This window comes from Hippichthys cyanospilos, chromosome 2 (genome assembly GCF_059441005.1).
Source record: "Hippichthys cyanospilos isolate Australia breed blue-spotted pipefish chromosome 2, RoL_Hcya_1.0, whole genome shotgun sequence".
NCBI classification, from domain to species: Eukaryota; Metazoa; Chordata; class Actinopteri; order Syngnathiformes; family Syngnathidae; genus Hippichthys; species Hippichthys cyanospilos.
In genome coordinates, this window is record NC_142370.1 from 1141099 (window position 1) to 1156293 (window position 15195).

Sequence of the window (15195 nt, forward strand, 5' to 3'; positions counted from 1 at the left end):
GCCATGGCTAATTAGACTTCCGGGCGCAGCTCTCTGTGAGACTACAGCCACTCAAAGGGTGCAAAGTAGCAAGGGGTCAGTGTGCACAGCTCGATGAGCAAGTTGTTGATCAATCAATCCCCCCAAAAAACTAAATAGGATTCTTGAAAGAAGTGTTTTTTTTTTTTTTTTTTTTTTAAAGAAATGCAGGTTAGGGTCAAGGTGTAACTCCACTGGGTGTAAAAGTCAACATGCTCATAATACACACTTTTACAAAAAACAATGGTGAGACCACATAATGGGAGCAAGCTTCCCGTGACTGTACAAGGATAAACTATAAAGATTGTACTGTACATGAATGGAAAAGGGCAGAACTTATTTTGATATACTTCATTTGTAAATGTGCATTACATGTTCAATTCACTGATGGTATGTGAGGCCATCTCTCTGGACCTCTATTTTGGTGGTGTGAAGAGGATCTTTTTTTTTTTTTTTTTTTTTTACCAATTCTTCCATCATTTCAACTGTAGCAGCACCTGTAAAATAAAAATAAAAAATCAATAAAAAGTTCTCAACTGTCAAGCCTTACTTAGGCTGGATTCACATTGCATTATTCCGTATACAAGTTTGCATAAATGTTAAATTGATAAACCTCATTCATTACCTGTGCCCCTTCTTTATCCATTCCTTGGCTATAGTTAGGGAACACCAAGGTAGTGGGAGTTGCCCTCGGGGTGGGGCCTGTAGCTGACCAAACATGATAACGAGAATCGTTAGCTTGCAACCATCGACCATTGAGGGCAGGAGTGGATTACAACCCCTGTCGAGAAGGAAGCCAATCACATGTGTTGCAGGAGTGCCTGTGAGCTTATTGATAGATTGCCTGCCCAGTCAGTTGAGGACAGTACTTGGATGCAAGCGCGGCTGAAGGAAAGCAGTGAGGATGAAAGAAAGCTTTGGAATCCTGTTAGCTTTTGTAATGAATTGAAATATCATGTGCAAATTCTGCTTGTTATCATGTTTGTTCAGGTAGAGGCTCCACTCAAGCTTGAAGTGTGATGGCCGTTAATCCGAGAGCGACTTTGGCCGTGACAACAGACAGAATCGGGAAGGATGCTTAACTACTGTAGGTTTAATAATTTAAGATTTAAGTAAATATGTGTATTGCAATAATCTTTGTATCAAAAATCTAAAGTATAATACTTTTCACTTTTAAAAAACTCTGTTACCCGCATACACAGGCATGAAAATTCTTGGGGGGTGGGAGAGGAGTCCTACTTTGCGGATTTCAGTTTTCTCTGGGGTGTTTAGCGTTGCAGTGGTTAGCACATCCTCCTCAGTTCAGGGAATTGAGTTAGAATCCACTTCCGCCTTTGTCTTTTTTTTCCCTTTTTACATTTACTAAGTTTGGATTTTTAGGGAACATGCCTTTTTTATTTTTTACAAAATATAACGTGGATAACTGCTACGCTTTCAAGCTTGCTATAATTTGTATAGCTTTTATAGTATAAAATAAGATGAAGCAAAAAAAAAGGTAAAGCAAGATACATTATCATTTCAAAGGAAAATGCAGTACCAAAATAATATGTATAAAAAATGTTGCCCAAATGAAAAACGAGTATTTTCAGTACATTTATGACAAAAAAGTGAGCAAATGAGCAGGTAAATGGTATGTGCCAGTTTGTTCATCTCTGAGCATATGTGGAGAATAATCAGCCGCACTTGTAACATTATTTAGTATAGAAAACACTTTAATTCATTTACTGTATTGTTAAAAATGTGTGTGAATTCATTTAGAGTTTGCATTAATTGTATTTTATTTTGTTTGCTCTATTTTATCTTGGACATGCTTTTTTTTATTATTATTTTTTTTAGTCGTGTTGATTACAGACTCCTTGCTTTACGTTTTGTACACATATTTGTTCCTGGTGAAGGAATCTAGAAAAAGCTTCTTGCCTTAACCTAGTTCCTAGCGTGTTCGTTTTTGTTGAAAGATCGCCCATACCACAACATAGTGAAACAATTGATTTAATCCAGACAGAGTGGGAAAGTACACGAGGCCTCGGGCCAGTCCTGCCACAGGTCGGAGCAGAAAATGGCAACGTTTCACCTTCAACATTCAGTTCTTATACCCTTTTGGGGCATCTAGTCCTACTGTGGAATGCAAGTGTGTGTGTGTGTGTGCGTGCAAGTCCGTGTACAGAAAAGAGCTGTGTAGGTTCACTGACAACGGACAGGGCTTTCTCTTTTGTTCTGAAGGGAGACCTCTTGCAACCTGGAAACACAAGCTATCTTAAGGATGATAGGATGGAAATAAATATATATATATATATATATATATATATATATATATATATATATATATATATATATATATATATATATATATATATATATATAGAGAGAGAGAGAGAGAGAGAGAGAGAGAGAGAGAGAGAGAGACACAATAGATAGATAGATAGATACACACGTTCAAATACATAGCACTGAAAGTACTGGGAAATAAAAACGGATCTAATGTCAGAGAAAATATGGAGAATTTTATTTCAAAATATTTATGAATTAAAAGACAGTGTTCAATGGCAAAAACATTTATGACATGAGGAAGCTGTATAGAAAAAGAGACAAACAGAAAGGCATACACAACATAACATGTACTGTACTAGGATCAACATCTAGATTCCTGAACAGTATTTAGTACTGTGATCAAACCAACAGTCAACAAGCAGCAGGATCATGCATTATTCAAACCTCAAACTCGATTGGGGGAGGGGAGGGGGGGGGGGGGGGTGAACAGTTTTCTATGCAAGGAAACAATCTGCATCACCCACATTTCAGAAAAAAAGTAAGACTTTTTCAGCAAAAGGTAGTCAAGCCGGCTGGGGGACAAAATGTTTACACAGGTTCACATGTTTGTGTATAGGAGTGCTGTATATTGTCAGAGGTATGACATCAATTAGACACATTGTATGTGTTTAAATTCACAAAGGTGTTGCTGGAGTTGTGAGGTGTAATGCGAATAGACGGTAGAGCTTTGAGTTACACACAAAGCCAGTGCTCAGTACTCAAGATGAAGAGCAGCGAGATCCCAGTCAGACTGACTGCTTCAGCCAAGGTTCTTTTAGTGTGAGCAGTCCAGGTGTTGTACCATGTTGTCTTACCAGGTTTGAAGAAGGGAAAGGGGACAAAGAGTGATTCATTTTCATCCAACTTTTTGTTGGAATAAAGTTACAGAGCGATACAAGCACTTTGCCTGAAATGCATCAGGTAAAAGCAGAAAGGAAAAAAAAAACAGCTCTGAAAGTTCATACCTTTAGAATACCCAGAGAATGCAATGTCTTTGTGACATATAAAAACCTGGCTGTATCGCATCAAAGGTGTTTCCAAAGTATGACACTTTTTTACTGTATAACACTCAATTATGCTGGCAGCATAATCGATGTAACACTGAATGGTGTGGAGATGGATGCTGAATATACAATTTGAAAAGTAATTACTAAGATGGTTAAAGCAATATTGATTGGTAGAATGTTTGAACAAAGTGGAAGAAGGTGTACAATTTTTTTATTTTTAGTGTTGTATTACCCGTTTTGTGACGACGCAAAGAAATGCCATCTTGAAAATAAAACAGAAGTGCTGCATCATAGAGTCTATTAGTGTTTTAGGAGGTGTCATACAGTGAAAAGATAGAATTCCATCACACAAACTGGGCTAAAATAAAATAATAAAAAATAATAATAAAATAAAAATAAAATAATAAACAAATAAAAATAAAGATGAAATAGTTGAATAGATAAGAAATTTAAATAAATAAGTGTATGAACAAGAAGAATGTTGGTCCTATAGCAGCAAATGTGTTTCCACTGGATGACACTTTTTATTTATTTATTTTTAACTATGAGGCATTCAAGTATGCTGGCAGCTTAAACCCTTAATCAAAGTAGGGCTTAATGACGCTGAACTGGATGTTTGATATAAAGGCTGAAAAATAATCGCTAAGAAGGTTTGATGGAAACTGGTTGGTAGAACAGGCTTAAAAACAGTGGAAGATGGTGTGCAATGTCTTGTTTTCTGTAGTTTCAACGAGTTTCCTGTTCAATGACTATACATTTAAATTTTATACACTTTACACCTAAAATATAAGTGCTGCATTATAGTCCATTACAGTGTTTTAGTAGAGGGAGTATCATGCAGTGGAAAGACAGAATTTCATTTCACAATGACTGCTTTAAGATTTCTTAATAAAGAAGTAATCATAAAATGGTCGGTGAACAGGTGCACAAAGACTTAAGGAAAAACAATTACATTAAATGAACAGAAACAAATCTCTAAGATCAAACAAGCCTGTCAAAAATTGAAAGTGCAAACCATTGAAAAAGGAGACATCATATAAATATAAATTGTTTAGTGATATGATGCAGTACTTGTAGCCACATGTGTCAGAGTGAGAGATTTACAGTATGTTATACAATATTAACATGTGTTATGACCCATGGGTCATATGTAGTTTTTGTATGTGTTCTGCTGTGTTCTCCTTTGTTTGTGTGTGCGTGTGTGTGAATGCCTTTTGGTTGGAGTGTGTCAATTGTGTGCAGGTGGTGGCGTCCCATTGGCTGGCTCTCCTGATTTGCCACCCTATTTAAGCAGCCCACGGACCAAACTCCGTCTCTCTCTCCGGTCATCCCACCGCCAGAAAACGCCACCTCAGAAATTGTTAGTGTGCATCTGTGTTGCTCGCTGTGTTTGTAAGAATCTGTGGATTGAGCAGTAGTAGGAGGGAGACGCCGTTTTGGTTTAACCCTTTTTCTCCTGTTTTTGCGTTAGGTAGTTAGTGAGCCAATTGTCATTCGTTTCCTTTTTGTTTGGCTAGTTAGTTAGGAATTCAGATGATCTTTTGTTTATTATTTTGTTTGTTTGCTCTCCCTCCGAAGACAATAAAAGCTGCTGTTTTTGTTCTCAACAACTTTAGTTTCACGGGCTTTTTCTGGTGGTGAGGGTACGGATAGGGGAGCACACACGTTATATCCCAGTTCCCCTAGGTTGGGTGTAACACATGTTACATGAAACATTGTATCAACGACTGTGGTGAGATTTTAGAGCAGATTTGTTATCATTCCATAATTTGCAAGGGCTGCGATTTGCTGGCAAACAGTTGAGCGTGTCCCCCACTGTGAAGGGAATCATATATTAGGTTATTATCATTATGTGCTTAGTTCATTGTTACCCATTTATGCAATCCTAGTTCATCTTGACCCTGTCCTTAGATAGAGCTGTTGACGCACGAAAGTGTGAGCCGGGACCTTGGCCCAACTGCCGGTGGCGCCCGGCTGGCTCTTTTGTTGTGTCTTGTAATCTGCTATGCTTCTGCTCAATAAAAGCCAGGGGGGGACGGCTGGGCAGGAAAAACTAGCGTTGGAAGACCCACGAGTTACATTTGCCCAAGCTTTTTTCCCTATGCCCGGCAAAGAAAAGTCAATCTTGGCTGGTCTGAGTTACTCTTTTTGCTGTTTAAGCAGCTAGGCTTGTCCTAGTCTTCTTTTCGGAGATTTCTCTGACACCCACCCACTGCCTGAAGACAGCTAAGTGCCGACAGATAATGGATGGATAGAATTTGCTAGGGTAAACGTTGACACAAGCAATAACAAATTGCTTGTTTGATCTCAAAGATTTAACAGAAATTCATGAGAATGGTACATACAAATGTATGTAAACAAAGAAATACATGAGTGAATAGGTATTTCATATGGCAACCTTTGTAGAGCACACGGATGATGGCAAAAATGTATCTATGGATACAGATCATGTAGATTGGATTAGGTGACTAGGACTGTTCTTTTCAATGCACGGACAACAGTGTAAGAATAGAAAAAGAAATTGCATCCTAAGGATAGGATAGTGTCATGGACCTTGTAAACTCGTCAGGAAGTTGCATGATGAAAACATGAAGAGGGTGGTGAGGACGAAAGCTGTAAAAGATAATGCTGCTTTGAAAACACCGGTTAATGGACACTTGGCTACTCTAATTGGCTACTTACAAAGTAATCAGCAGAAGTGGTGCTTGGTTGTCTGTGGTCTTCGTCTTGTGGCACCTGATTTTTTTTTTTTCTTCATTTTTACTTTTAATTTTTTGGTCTTTTGGGGGAAAAGGAGAACACAGGACCAGACTTACATGATGCTGAGATCATTATCTTTTCATTTTCTACAATACGGTAAATTAGTAAATCACATTTATGCCCAATCAAGTAGAGTGACATGAATACACTCACATTTACACTCTGCTCTGAATCACTCTTGCTCCTAAACAAAGAGCCTTTTAAAAATAGAAAGGAAATATATTTACAACATTTAATGGCTTCAGGAAGACAGATTAGTTCAATGATGAGCTGCTTACCTTGAAGAGAGGATAAAGCAGACTTGGTTCATTCCAGATGAAGACAGGTCCTTGACCAAGCAGTACAATTACTCATCAAAATCTTCTATTTGGTGGCAAGCTTGCAGCTGTTCTTTGGATGAATGTGACATGTGGAGCCGCAGGCAACAGGTGGACAACATCGGTCTAAAAAAAAAAAGTAGATGGGACAAAAATTACTTTTACTGCCTTTACAAAAGACGATGGGTTTGCTGATGAGCTACTTACCCTTTCCAACCAATAAAAAGAAAGTAGCCTGAAGAGAGCAGAAAACAGACTTGGTTTAATCCAGAAGCCAACTGCCACTGGACAAGCCTGATGATGTGTCATCAAATACCTGCACATGGTGGTGATTTTCCAGTTGTTCTTTGGATGAATGCAACATGTGGAGCCAGAGGCAACAAGTGGACAACATTGGTCTACAAAAATGAAACAAAATACATTAAGGGGGTGACAACAAAAGCGGATAAAGATCTGCACATTTTTAGTTTTAATTGACATATATTAGAGCAACTTACACCTGAATGAGGACAAGTCATGCTTGGTTGCTGGCCCTTTCTCCTGAACAAAGAACCTGTTAGAAATAGATGGCACTAAAATTACTTTTACTGCCTCTACAAAAGAAGATAGGTTTACTGATGAGCTACTTAACCTTTCCTACCAATAAAAAAAAGTGGCCTGAAGAGAGCAGAAAACAGACTTGGTTTAATCCAGAAGCAAACTGCCACTGGACAAGTCTGATGACGTGTCATCAAATACTTGCACACGGTGGTGATGTTCCAGTTGTTCTTTGGATGAATGCAACATGTGGAGCCACAGGCAACAAGTGATCAACATTGGTCTACAAAAACGAAACAAAATACATGAAGGTGAAAACATAAGCTGATAAAGATCTGCACATTTTTCGTTTTAATTGACATAAATTATCGGTCTAAAAGAAACAAACAAATTAAGAAGGGTGATGACAAACACTGCAAAAGATAGGCAAACCTACAGTTGATTTTAAGTCTTTTAGTGCCAAGCGTTCTTGGAAAAGGAAACCTCAAAAGTCTAGCATTTTCACTCATCTTTCAATGCCAACAAAATCATGAATGCTATGCCTATGCAAGTATAAAAATATTTAAAAAATGAAAATAAAGATAAAAATTATAACTTAAATATATCACATGAAAGATTAACTTCCAATTCTTTGAACTGCATGTACAGTAGGCAATAGCTGTGTTGTATGTGTGGAAACACTGCCATTTAGTGATCACATTTTTTCACTACAATATAGATAAGCATTAGCAGTCAAGGGTGTTAGGTATTCTCTATAAAAAAAAAAGTATTTTATTGAGACGTTTGTTATTTATGATTGTTATGATTTAAGAGGAGAATTATAATCCATGACACCGAAAGCGTTAAATGACATAGTTCACGGCAATTTACACTTGAATAAAGAGAAGTCCTGATTGTCTGTCACCTGGGTTTTCAAGTCAGTGCTCCACGATGTGTTTTCTGGCATCCATTATTTTACTCTGTGAAAAAAGGGGGATACAGAACTGTTGAGTTAAAATATATAAAACATATAAATAGACTTGGCACGGTCTTACAATAAATGTAAATATCCTTACCATTTATTTTCCTACAATGGAATGGCAGTGAAGTCATATGTCACGCTTAATATCCACATACAATCGAACAGTGACATGAACAATGCACGTGTGGCTTCTGTTTCTGGTATGGACGGCTCTTTCTCCTGAACAAATAACCTGTAAAAAATATATGGGACAAAATCGATTTTTACTGATTTTACAAAGGGTGATAGGTTGAACTACTTACTTTTTCCTACCAATATAAGAAGGCAGACTGAAGAGAGCAGAAAACAGACTTGGTTTAATCCAGAGGGAAGCTGTCATTGAACAAGCATGATAATGTGTCATCAAAATCATTGGCGAGCTTCCAGCGTTCCTTTGGACAAATGGAACATGTGGAACCACAGGCAACATGTGGACCACTTAGATCTACAAAATATAAACAAAATAGATGGTGGTGAGAACGAATGCTCCAAAAGTTGGACAAAACTACAATTGGGTTTCACTGACATAGTTCGCGGTAACTACACTGGAATGAAGAAAAGACCTGCTTGGCTGCCACCTTGGTTTTCAAGTCAGTGCTCCATGATGTAAGTATTTGGGCACCCATTCTTCTATCCTGTGAGAAAAAGGGGAATACAATAATGTCGAGTAGAAATTGGCATGCTGCAGAGGCGAGATGGGTTTTGGCTCTGTCTTACATTATATTTATATTTAAATATCCTAACCATTTCATTTTCTACATTGGGATGACATAAGATTATGTAACTCACGTACAATCCATCCGTAGACACATACCTATGCTCTCCATTCTGAGATGAACAACCATTTCTCCAAAATGATAGACCTGTTTTAAGAAGAGAGTAAATTATAACATTTACAGTAGACAAAAAAAATATATTAGTGACCTACTTACCTTGTCTGTTTTCTGGTCTCAACTTATGCTGATGATTGTGACTGTCAAAAAGGTTTACAAACCAAAAGGTGATAATCCCACTAAACTCTCCCATCAACTTGACCCTCCGTCCTTAAACATCTTTATATTTACTCGTTTGTGTTTTATCTCTCACCTCCTCTCCTTCCACTCACCTCACACACATGCTAAACCCATTTTGACAGCAGATTTCATCCCATCCCATGTCAACATATAATCCCACCACTCCCTCCCATCGACTTGACCCATTTTTTTTGTTAGTCTCGAAATTTGACTCTCACCTCACCTCCTACTCACCTTCTCGCACACACGCAAGACCATCCTCACCCCGGATTTCATCCAATCACATGTTAACCTCAGGGCACCATAACATGACAGGGACAACAATTAATGTGCAATTTGTACATGACTCACCTTTCAGTGTGTAAAACACAGAGGACAGGATTGTGATAGCTATAGTATGTTCGCAGGACACCTGAATGAACAGCACACTGAGGTCGGGAGACAAATATGAGGTCAAGGAGTGTGTTCTTGTCAGTGGTACTCGTATTTATAAGCTGTGTGTAACCCTTAGAGAAAAACAGTTCCATAATGGGCTTGTGTGAGTGACAGCGCATCTTCATTGAAATCTCCGCATACCAGGATCTGATGATGGTCCATCACTTCCAGAGAGTACAACAAACTTTCCAAGTTTGGCAAAAAAGAGCGCAGACTCTGCCCCGGAGGCCTGTACACAGCAGCAATGAACAAATCAATGGGAGGTTCAAGTTTGACCACAACAAATTCAATATCAGTGACACCCTGGATGTAGATCGTTTCGTGTGCCAGAATGTGTCCTTTCACCCAAATACCTAAACCGCCGCCACGTTTCGTTGCCAAGTCAGGACAATTTCAATGTGAGACACTTCGGTTCCGGCGATACACCGTGTAGCCTTCCAAGACGACATTTCCAGCATCCGCTAACCCCTGGAGGTGTGTTTCTGTCAAGCACAAAACGTCAGCAAAGTGCAGCTCGTGGTGACATTTGATATCCTGCGCAGGACAAAGCAGCCCTTTGGTGTTGTGATGGACAACGACCAGGTTGATGGTCGGATCTAGTGTGGGCATGACATGAAGTAGAGGCATCACGTGGTCCAAGGAAGCTTCTGTCATCGTAGTAAGAGCAGAGGTTATTTTGGGGTTGGCGTGAATCCTTCTCTCGTCCATATGCAGCACATGGAGCCCACTGAGAGACGTCACTCAGCTCAGAGCCACGTACGCCATGCCGTGCGCAAAGACACCTTTCAGAGAGACCACCGCTTCAGATGTGGTTATACCTTGTACTTTGTGGATCGTGCAAGCAAAAGCAAGCTTAATGGGGAACTGCAAACGCACGACTACTGGCCGTTTCAACTTTTCCTCCACTCTGTCAATGTAAACAATGTTATCAGCAGCACTCGCCTTTGTCGCAGCGTCAAGCTCCAGCCCAAGTTTCTGAACGCGTGCATTGTTGGCATAATGCACCAATTTGACAACTCTCGCAAATGAGCCGTTGCACAAACCTGCCTGAACATCAATATTGCGGGTTACCATAACACGAGCACCAATGGCCACCTTTATCAAGTCCGGCAACTCATTCTTCGCCCCTTGGACAGGGGCGGCTTGTCTCGCCATTCTGCCAGTCCTTTGATCTTTCTTGTAGTCATCGGCATCAAGAGTCACAATTGCCTCATGAAGCAGATTCAGCATCTGAGAGTTATGGTCATTTACCTGTTTGTTTGTGGCGAAAACATGCAGAGCTTCGTTTGGGCAGTTCTCTGGAGCGGTGTAGGTCATAGCCAGCAAAGCTCTGTCCATTTCCGACAGCGCATGGGATTTTTCTTTGACGCGAAGTCGGTTCAGCAGTTCGGCAAATGGAACGTCATCCTTCTGCCTCATGATTTCAGTCAAAGTGATAATTTGGAAGCTGTCGCGCCAGTGGTCCAGCCTGGTGGGATCGTAAACACACAAAGGTTTGGACTGTCTCACAGGAGGTAGCTGGTAGAAATCCCCAACGGCGATAACAGACATGCCACCAAATGGTAAATTGATTCCTTTGATTTGCTTCAACCTGGCGTCAACATATGCAAAGAGGTTTTTCGACACCATGGAAATCTCATCGATAATGAGAATTTCAGCAAGCGATAGCTCCGCTCTCACTTCGTCCAGTTTGTTGCCCAGGCCATGATACGGGGGTTTGAGGCTTCTTGGCAGTTTCACCAGGCAGTGCAAAGTCACACCTGAAATGTTGAAGGCCGCTGTGCCAGTGAACCCGGTTTGGAAGTGTCCGCTTCCTCAGCCAGTCTCAGGCAGTCTGCGCAGTATTTTTGTAGCCTCTGTGTGAATACATTTGATTAAATGTGACTTTCCCGTTCCGGCGCCACCATTGATGTAATAGAAGAACTGCCATGGTTTTAAGCCACACACGCATCGTATGCACCAATCTCTGACCAGGTAGAAAGCACACGCTTGCTTTCGGTTAAGGTTCCGGTACATATCACGCAAAACAGCCGGATCGATGCGAGCGGCTTCCGTCGCGATAGACATTTCCGATACCTCGGACCTGATGTTGTAGTCTGGTATATTTTCCTCCACAGCATCGCCAGGATCATCTCTTGCATTGATTTCCTCGATGCACTCGAGTCTTTGCAGTTCGCTTTCCGGTGCTAGCTGACACCACTCGTTGAAGACCATTCCGCTTTCCTCCACCTCTCGGATGACGTTGTCAACATCTTTGCTGTGCTGTGTTCCGGTCGACAATTTGCACAACGGGCTCTGGATGCTCAGCGGCTGGCAACTGTACAAAGGCATGATCGTAAAACAACTTGTATGTAGGATAGTGTCTGGACTTCAACTGGCAGTCGGCACGATGAGGCAGGTACAGCTTTAGCAACGTGCAGTAAAATTCCTCAGGCTTTTTTTCCTGTGAGAATTTACAGTATTTGATGACAGCGTGTTTACCTGTTCTATTTTGGACATAACCCATGTCATTCAGCAGGGGGAAAACATTTTTGCCTTTTGCTTGCTTGCCATACACAATTCTGCAGGTTGAAGCAAAATCAACCAAGCACATTGCTTCAAACTCCTCCGTTTGAGGTCTGCATTTATACTTTTCCGGCAAGCCGGTCATCCACAATTCAACGGACTCCTGCGTTTTGCCCTCAAGATATGAGAGGGGATAACTCATTTTCAGCGCATTGTCACTGGTTTGTACAAAAACCACACTGCGGGACGCTTGCTTCATATATAGGCCACATGCGCGTGCGACGCACTCTTGTGCACTCACCTCTCTTTTCTTAGAGTACGCTTGCATGATCTGTTTCATTTCGTCGCTCTCGTTGACATTTTCGCTGTGGGAGTTCTCAATCACCGATTTCAGGTACTGGCTCAGACCGTGCTCAGCTTTGCTGATGTAGCTGCAGATGTAGGTAATGCAGGAATAAGCGTTCAGAATGTACTGAATGTCCATATTTGCATCCCAAGCAAGAAGCAGATGTCGATTGTAGTTGTTCATCCAGCAGTCTTTGGGCTCTCGCTTGAGCACCACAGAGGTCTTTGCGGCAATCGAGTATAAACCATCCATGGACTCGTCACTGGTGAGTTCGCACTTAGCCAGTAGCTGCGGCAAAGTCAGAGAGGCCGTTTCCAGTTCGTTCAGTAAATTTTGCAAATCAACAAGCTTGGGGTTTGGCGCCGACCGCTTCTCTTTTTCTGGATTTTTTCCATCACACTCTTCACGTCTCATGATCATGGTTCTCTCGCACGGCTGCTTGGGGAAACCAAAAACAGCATTGCGCACCAGGTGCTTTGACACACGTCTTTGAATGAGACTTACTGTGCATCTGAACCTCTGTGACTTTTTGATGCAGTTCGGGTTCCGTTTCCGGATCGGGCAGTTCAGCGGAAATGTAGCGCGACACAAAATCGCAAATTTCTTGATCTGAGGCCTCCTCAAAGACGGGGGCGCCTTCAACCCAAATGAGGCAATGGATGTGCTGACTTCCTCTGTGCTGAAACACCAATCTGTAAAAGTAGTCGACCACTTTTCCAATGGGTTGTGCCGGAGACAGGAGCAGGTCTCTGAACAGAGCTTCCACACGTTTGTCAAACATGCGCATCGTTGTCACCGGATTGCTGCGGAGAATTTCACACTTTGTGGCCCAGTCAAGGTCAGCGAAAATCACCTGTTCACCTTGTTGCGCTTTGATGGCGGTGATGACTTCTTCCCAACGCATTTCAGCAGCGGAGAATGTGCAGAAGAACGTGGGTGTGCCCAGTTGCCGAATCATGGCAAAAATGTCCTTGAGGCATTTCTCCCAATAGGCTGGCGCACCCCTTAATGGCGCCATGAAACGGACAGCGTCTTTGCTGTGTATCAGTTTTTCAACTTCCCTTTTATCCTGCAACATAGCATTGTTTATTCTTCAACCGTCTCTGGTAAAAGGTTTACCTTTGCGTAACTGTATTCTTATGCTTGATGTGGCCTGGTGGATTTCAGTCGCAAACTGAGCAAAGAACAAGTAGTTAGTGTCTCTGGCAAAACTTTCATCCACACAAGACAGTCGCGTTTTGAAATACTTGCTTGGTGTGAGTTTAATCTCCCTCTCTTCATCAAGAGTGTTTTCCCCAGTTCGAAACTGGACTGGAAAAGCCATGGGCTCAAGTTTGGGTGTCTTCAAAAAGCTTACCGGGTTAGTTCTTTCTGCGGGAGCAACGGTGAGCGTTGGGTCACAAAGGTCAGGGTCGTCACAAATTATTATGTCGCTGTACTGTAGATGCACCTGCTTCAGTTTAATCAGAGCACGCATTAGGTTAGGCCAAGTGACAGTTTGAAATACCTGATGACCCTTGTAGCAAAGCCGTCGCTTCAGTTTCACTCGCAAAACTTGTGATTCTCTCCTGGGTCCAGGCAACACGTTGACTGTCTCTTGTACTTCTGAAGGAACACACACAACATTTCCACGAATGGCTCGTTGCTGACCTTTCGGAAGAGGAATAATTTTGGCGAATACCACATATTTTCATATGAGATGCCTCTCTAATATGTTTAAACCACAAAGCTCATTTGGAATATCTGCGAGTTGGAGGTTATTAGCAACCGCTAGAGCTGGCATTTTGCCATTTTTAAGATGCTCAAAGCAAGTGTGACAAATCCACTCGTTTTCTTTCCTCTGGTACTTTGCATGATGGTTCACATTCATGATTACAAATATGAACATACTTTCCTGTGAGGCAACTTTCAACAGTATGTTTATTTTTCTTATAAGTACTGCGCTTACAAGGGTGCACTTGGTTAGGAAATAATGCTCTGTGACACACAGAGCAGACGAATGTGGGTCCAAATTTAATCTGTCTTTTGAAGAGCTCAATAGCTTTAGTGATTTCACAACTGATTCTCTCTTTAAATAGTTGGTTTATGACTTTGTATTTTTTCAAAATCTTAATTGTGCAACGCAACGCATTAGTTCTTAATAAATCACACTTAGTTTTCGTTGTCAAGTCTCATGATTTCCTTGTGTTTGGCTCTGAATTCAGTCATTTTGGTATCGGTTTGTGACATAGGAGCACTGCCTGTTTTTAAACACAATGTGGCGAGGCGAAGAAACCACACGTTGCTGTGCTAGTGGAGATCTTTACTCTTCGCATGCCATCACAAAACTGATACAACAAAGTCCAAAACAGCAAAAAAAAAAGCCAACGGGTTCAAAGCATCAAAGGATCATAGCATCATGCCAACTGGGTGAGAGACATGGTCCTAGTGTCCGCCACACAACTCCCCCCCCGAACACCCAGAAAGGCATAACGGAAAACCCCACAGGGTATTCACCAGTCTGGCACCCTGAGTCTCAGTCCGGTCCTGGGCGGTGTATGTGACACCAGGGCCCCAGGTGCGACAGGGGTAAGGGTGAGACGTTCAGCGTGAAAACCATGAGGTAGCGTTGGCAAAGGGATGTTCTGAAGTTCCGCAGGAGCCGGAGTGGCAGTGCTGACCCGCATGCTGGCAGGCACAGTGGCTTCCGAGTGACGGCCGGCCGCGTCCCAGTCTGTGCCTGGGCATGAACCTGCTGCGGCACCAACACCAGCTGACCCGCTCCGATGTATACTCGGACCATACCTGCGGGCATGGTGAATCGGAGGGGCGGCTGAATGATGGTGGCTGGAGGCCTACTGCTGAGGCCGGACGGACATCGGTAGTAGATGAGGCCGCCCGGCTGGAAGATCCCGGTCGACGGCCAGGGACTCCGAAATTGGACTGCACAGCCGTTCTCACCAGCGCCTGT

General features: G+C 41.8%; 3 protein-coding genes across 11 annotated transcripts; all 3 read right to left on the minus strand.

Annotated features, from left to right (window-relative positions):
• Positions 1–423: 423 nt before the first annotated feature.
• On the minus strand, positions 424–9101 carry LOC148426817 (uncharacterized). Of its 8 annotated transcripts, XM_088408910.1 has the most exons (14): positions 8879–9101; positions 8761–8809; positions 8473–8581; positions 8210–8391; positions 8002–8139; positions 7817–7905; positions 7050–7229; positions 6907–6962; positions 6726–6807; positions 6617–6644; positions 6371–6535; positions 6246–6289; positions 6015–6111; positions 2500–5945 (listed from the first exon to the last, which is right to left on the minus strand). In XM_088408910.1, the coding sequence occupies exons 7-11, from the start codon at positions 7138–7140 to the stop codon at positions 6439–6441; spliced, it is 354 nt and encodes a 117-aa protein (XP_088265036.1). In that variant the 5' UTR covers positions 7141–7229; positions 7817–7905; positions 8002–8139; positions 8210–8391; positions 8473–8581; positions 8761–8809; positions 8879–9101; the 3' UTR covers positions 2500–5945; positions 6015–6111; positions 6246–6289; positions 6371–6438. The 8 variants fall into 8 exon arrangements, 7 of the variants coding, with proteins under 7 accessions (XP_088265039.1, XP_088265036.1, XP_088265035.1 ...); XM_088408909.1 differs by having other exon boundaries at positions 8510–8581; positions 8761–9101; XM_088408907.1 differs by having other exon boundaries at positions 8220–8391; positions 8761–9101.
• Positions 9102–9158: 57 nt separating this feature from the next.
• LOC148426818 (ATP-dependent DNA helicase PIF1-like) lies at positions 9159–11059 on the minus strand. 2 transcript variants are annotated; one of them, XM_088408269.1, is made up of 3 exons: positions 10646–11059; positions 9748–10570; positions 9159–9623 (listed from the first exon to the last, which is right to left on the minus strand). In XM_088408269.1, exons 1-2 carry the CDS (start codon positions 11021–11023, stop codon positions 10136–10138), a joined length of 813 nt encoding a protein of 270 aa, XP_088264395.1. In that variant the 5' UTR covers positions 11024–11059; the 3' UTR covers positions 9159–9623; positions 9748–10135. The 2 variants fall into 2 exon arrangements, with proteins under 2 accessions (XP_088264395.1, XP_088264394.1); XM_088408268.1 differs by having other exon boundaries at positions 9159–9387; positions 9536–9623; positions 9748–11059.
• Positions 11060–11697: 638 nt separating this feature from the next.
• LOC148426819 (uncharacterized) lies at positions 11698–13927 on the minus strand. Its single transcript, XM_088408969.1, has 6 exons — positions 13753–13927; positions 13497–13616; positions 13099–13419; positions 12750–13004; positions 11876–12680; positions 11698–11711 (listed from the first exon to the last, which is right to left on the minus strand). The coding sequence occupies exons 3-6, from the start codon at positions 13321–13323 to the stop codon at positions 11698–11700; spliced, it is 1299 nt and encodes a 432-aa protein (XP_088265095.1). The 5' UTR covers positions 13324–13419; positions 13497–13616; positions 13753–13927.
• Positions 13928–15195: the final 1268 nt, after the last annotated feature.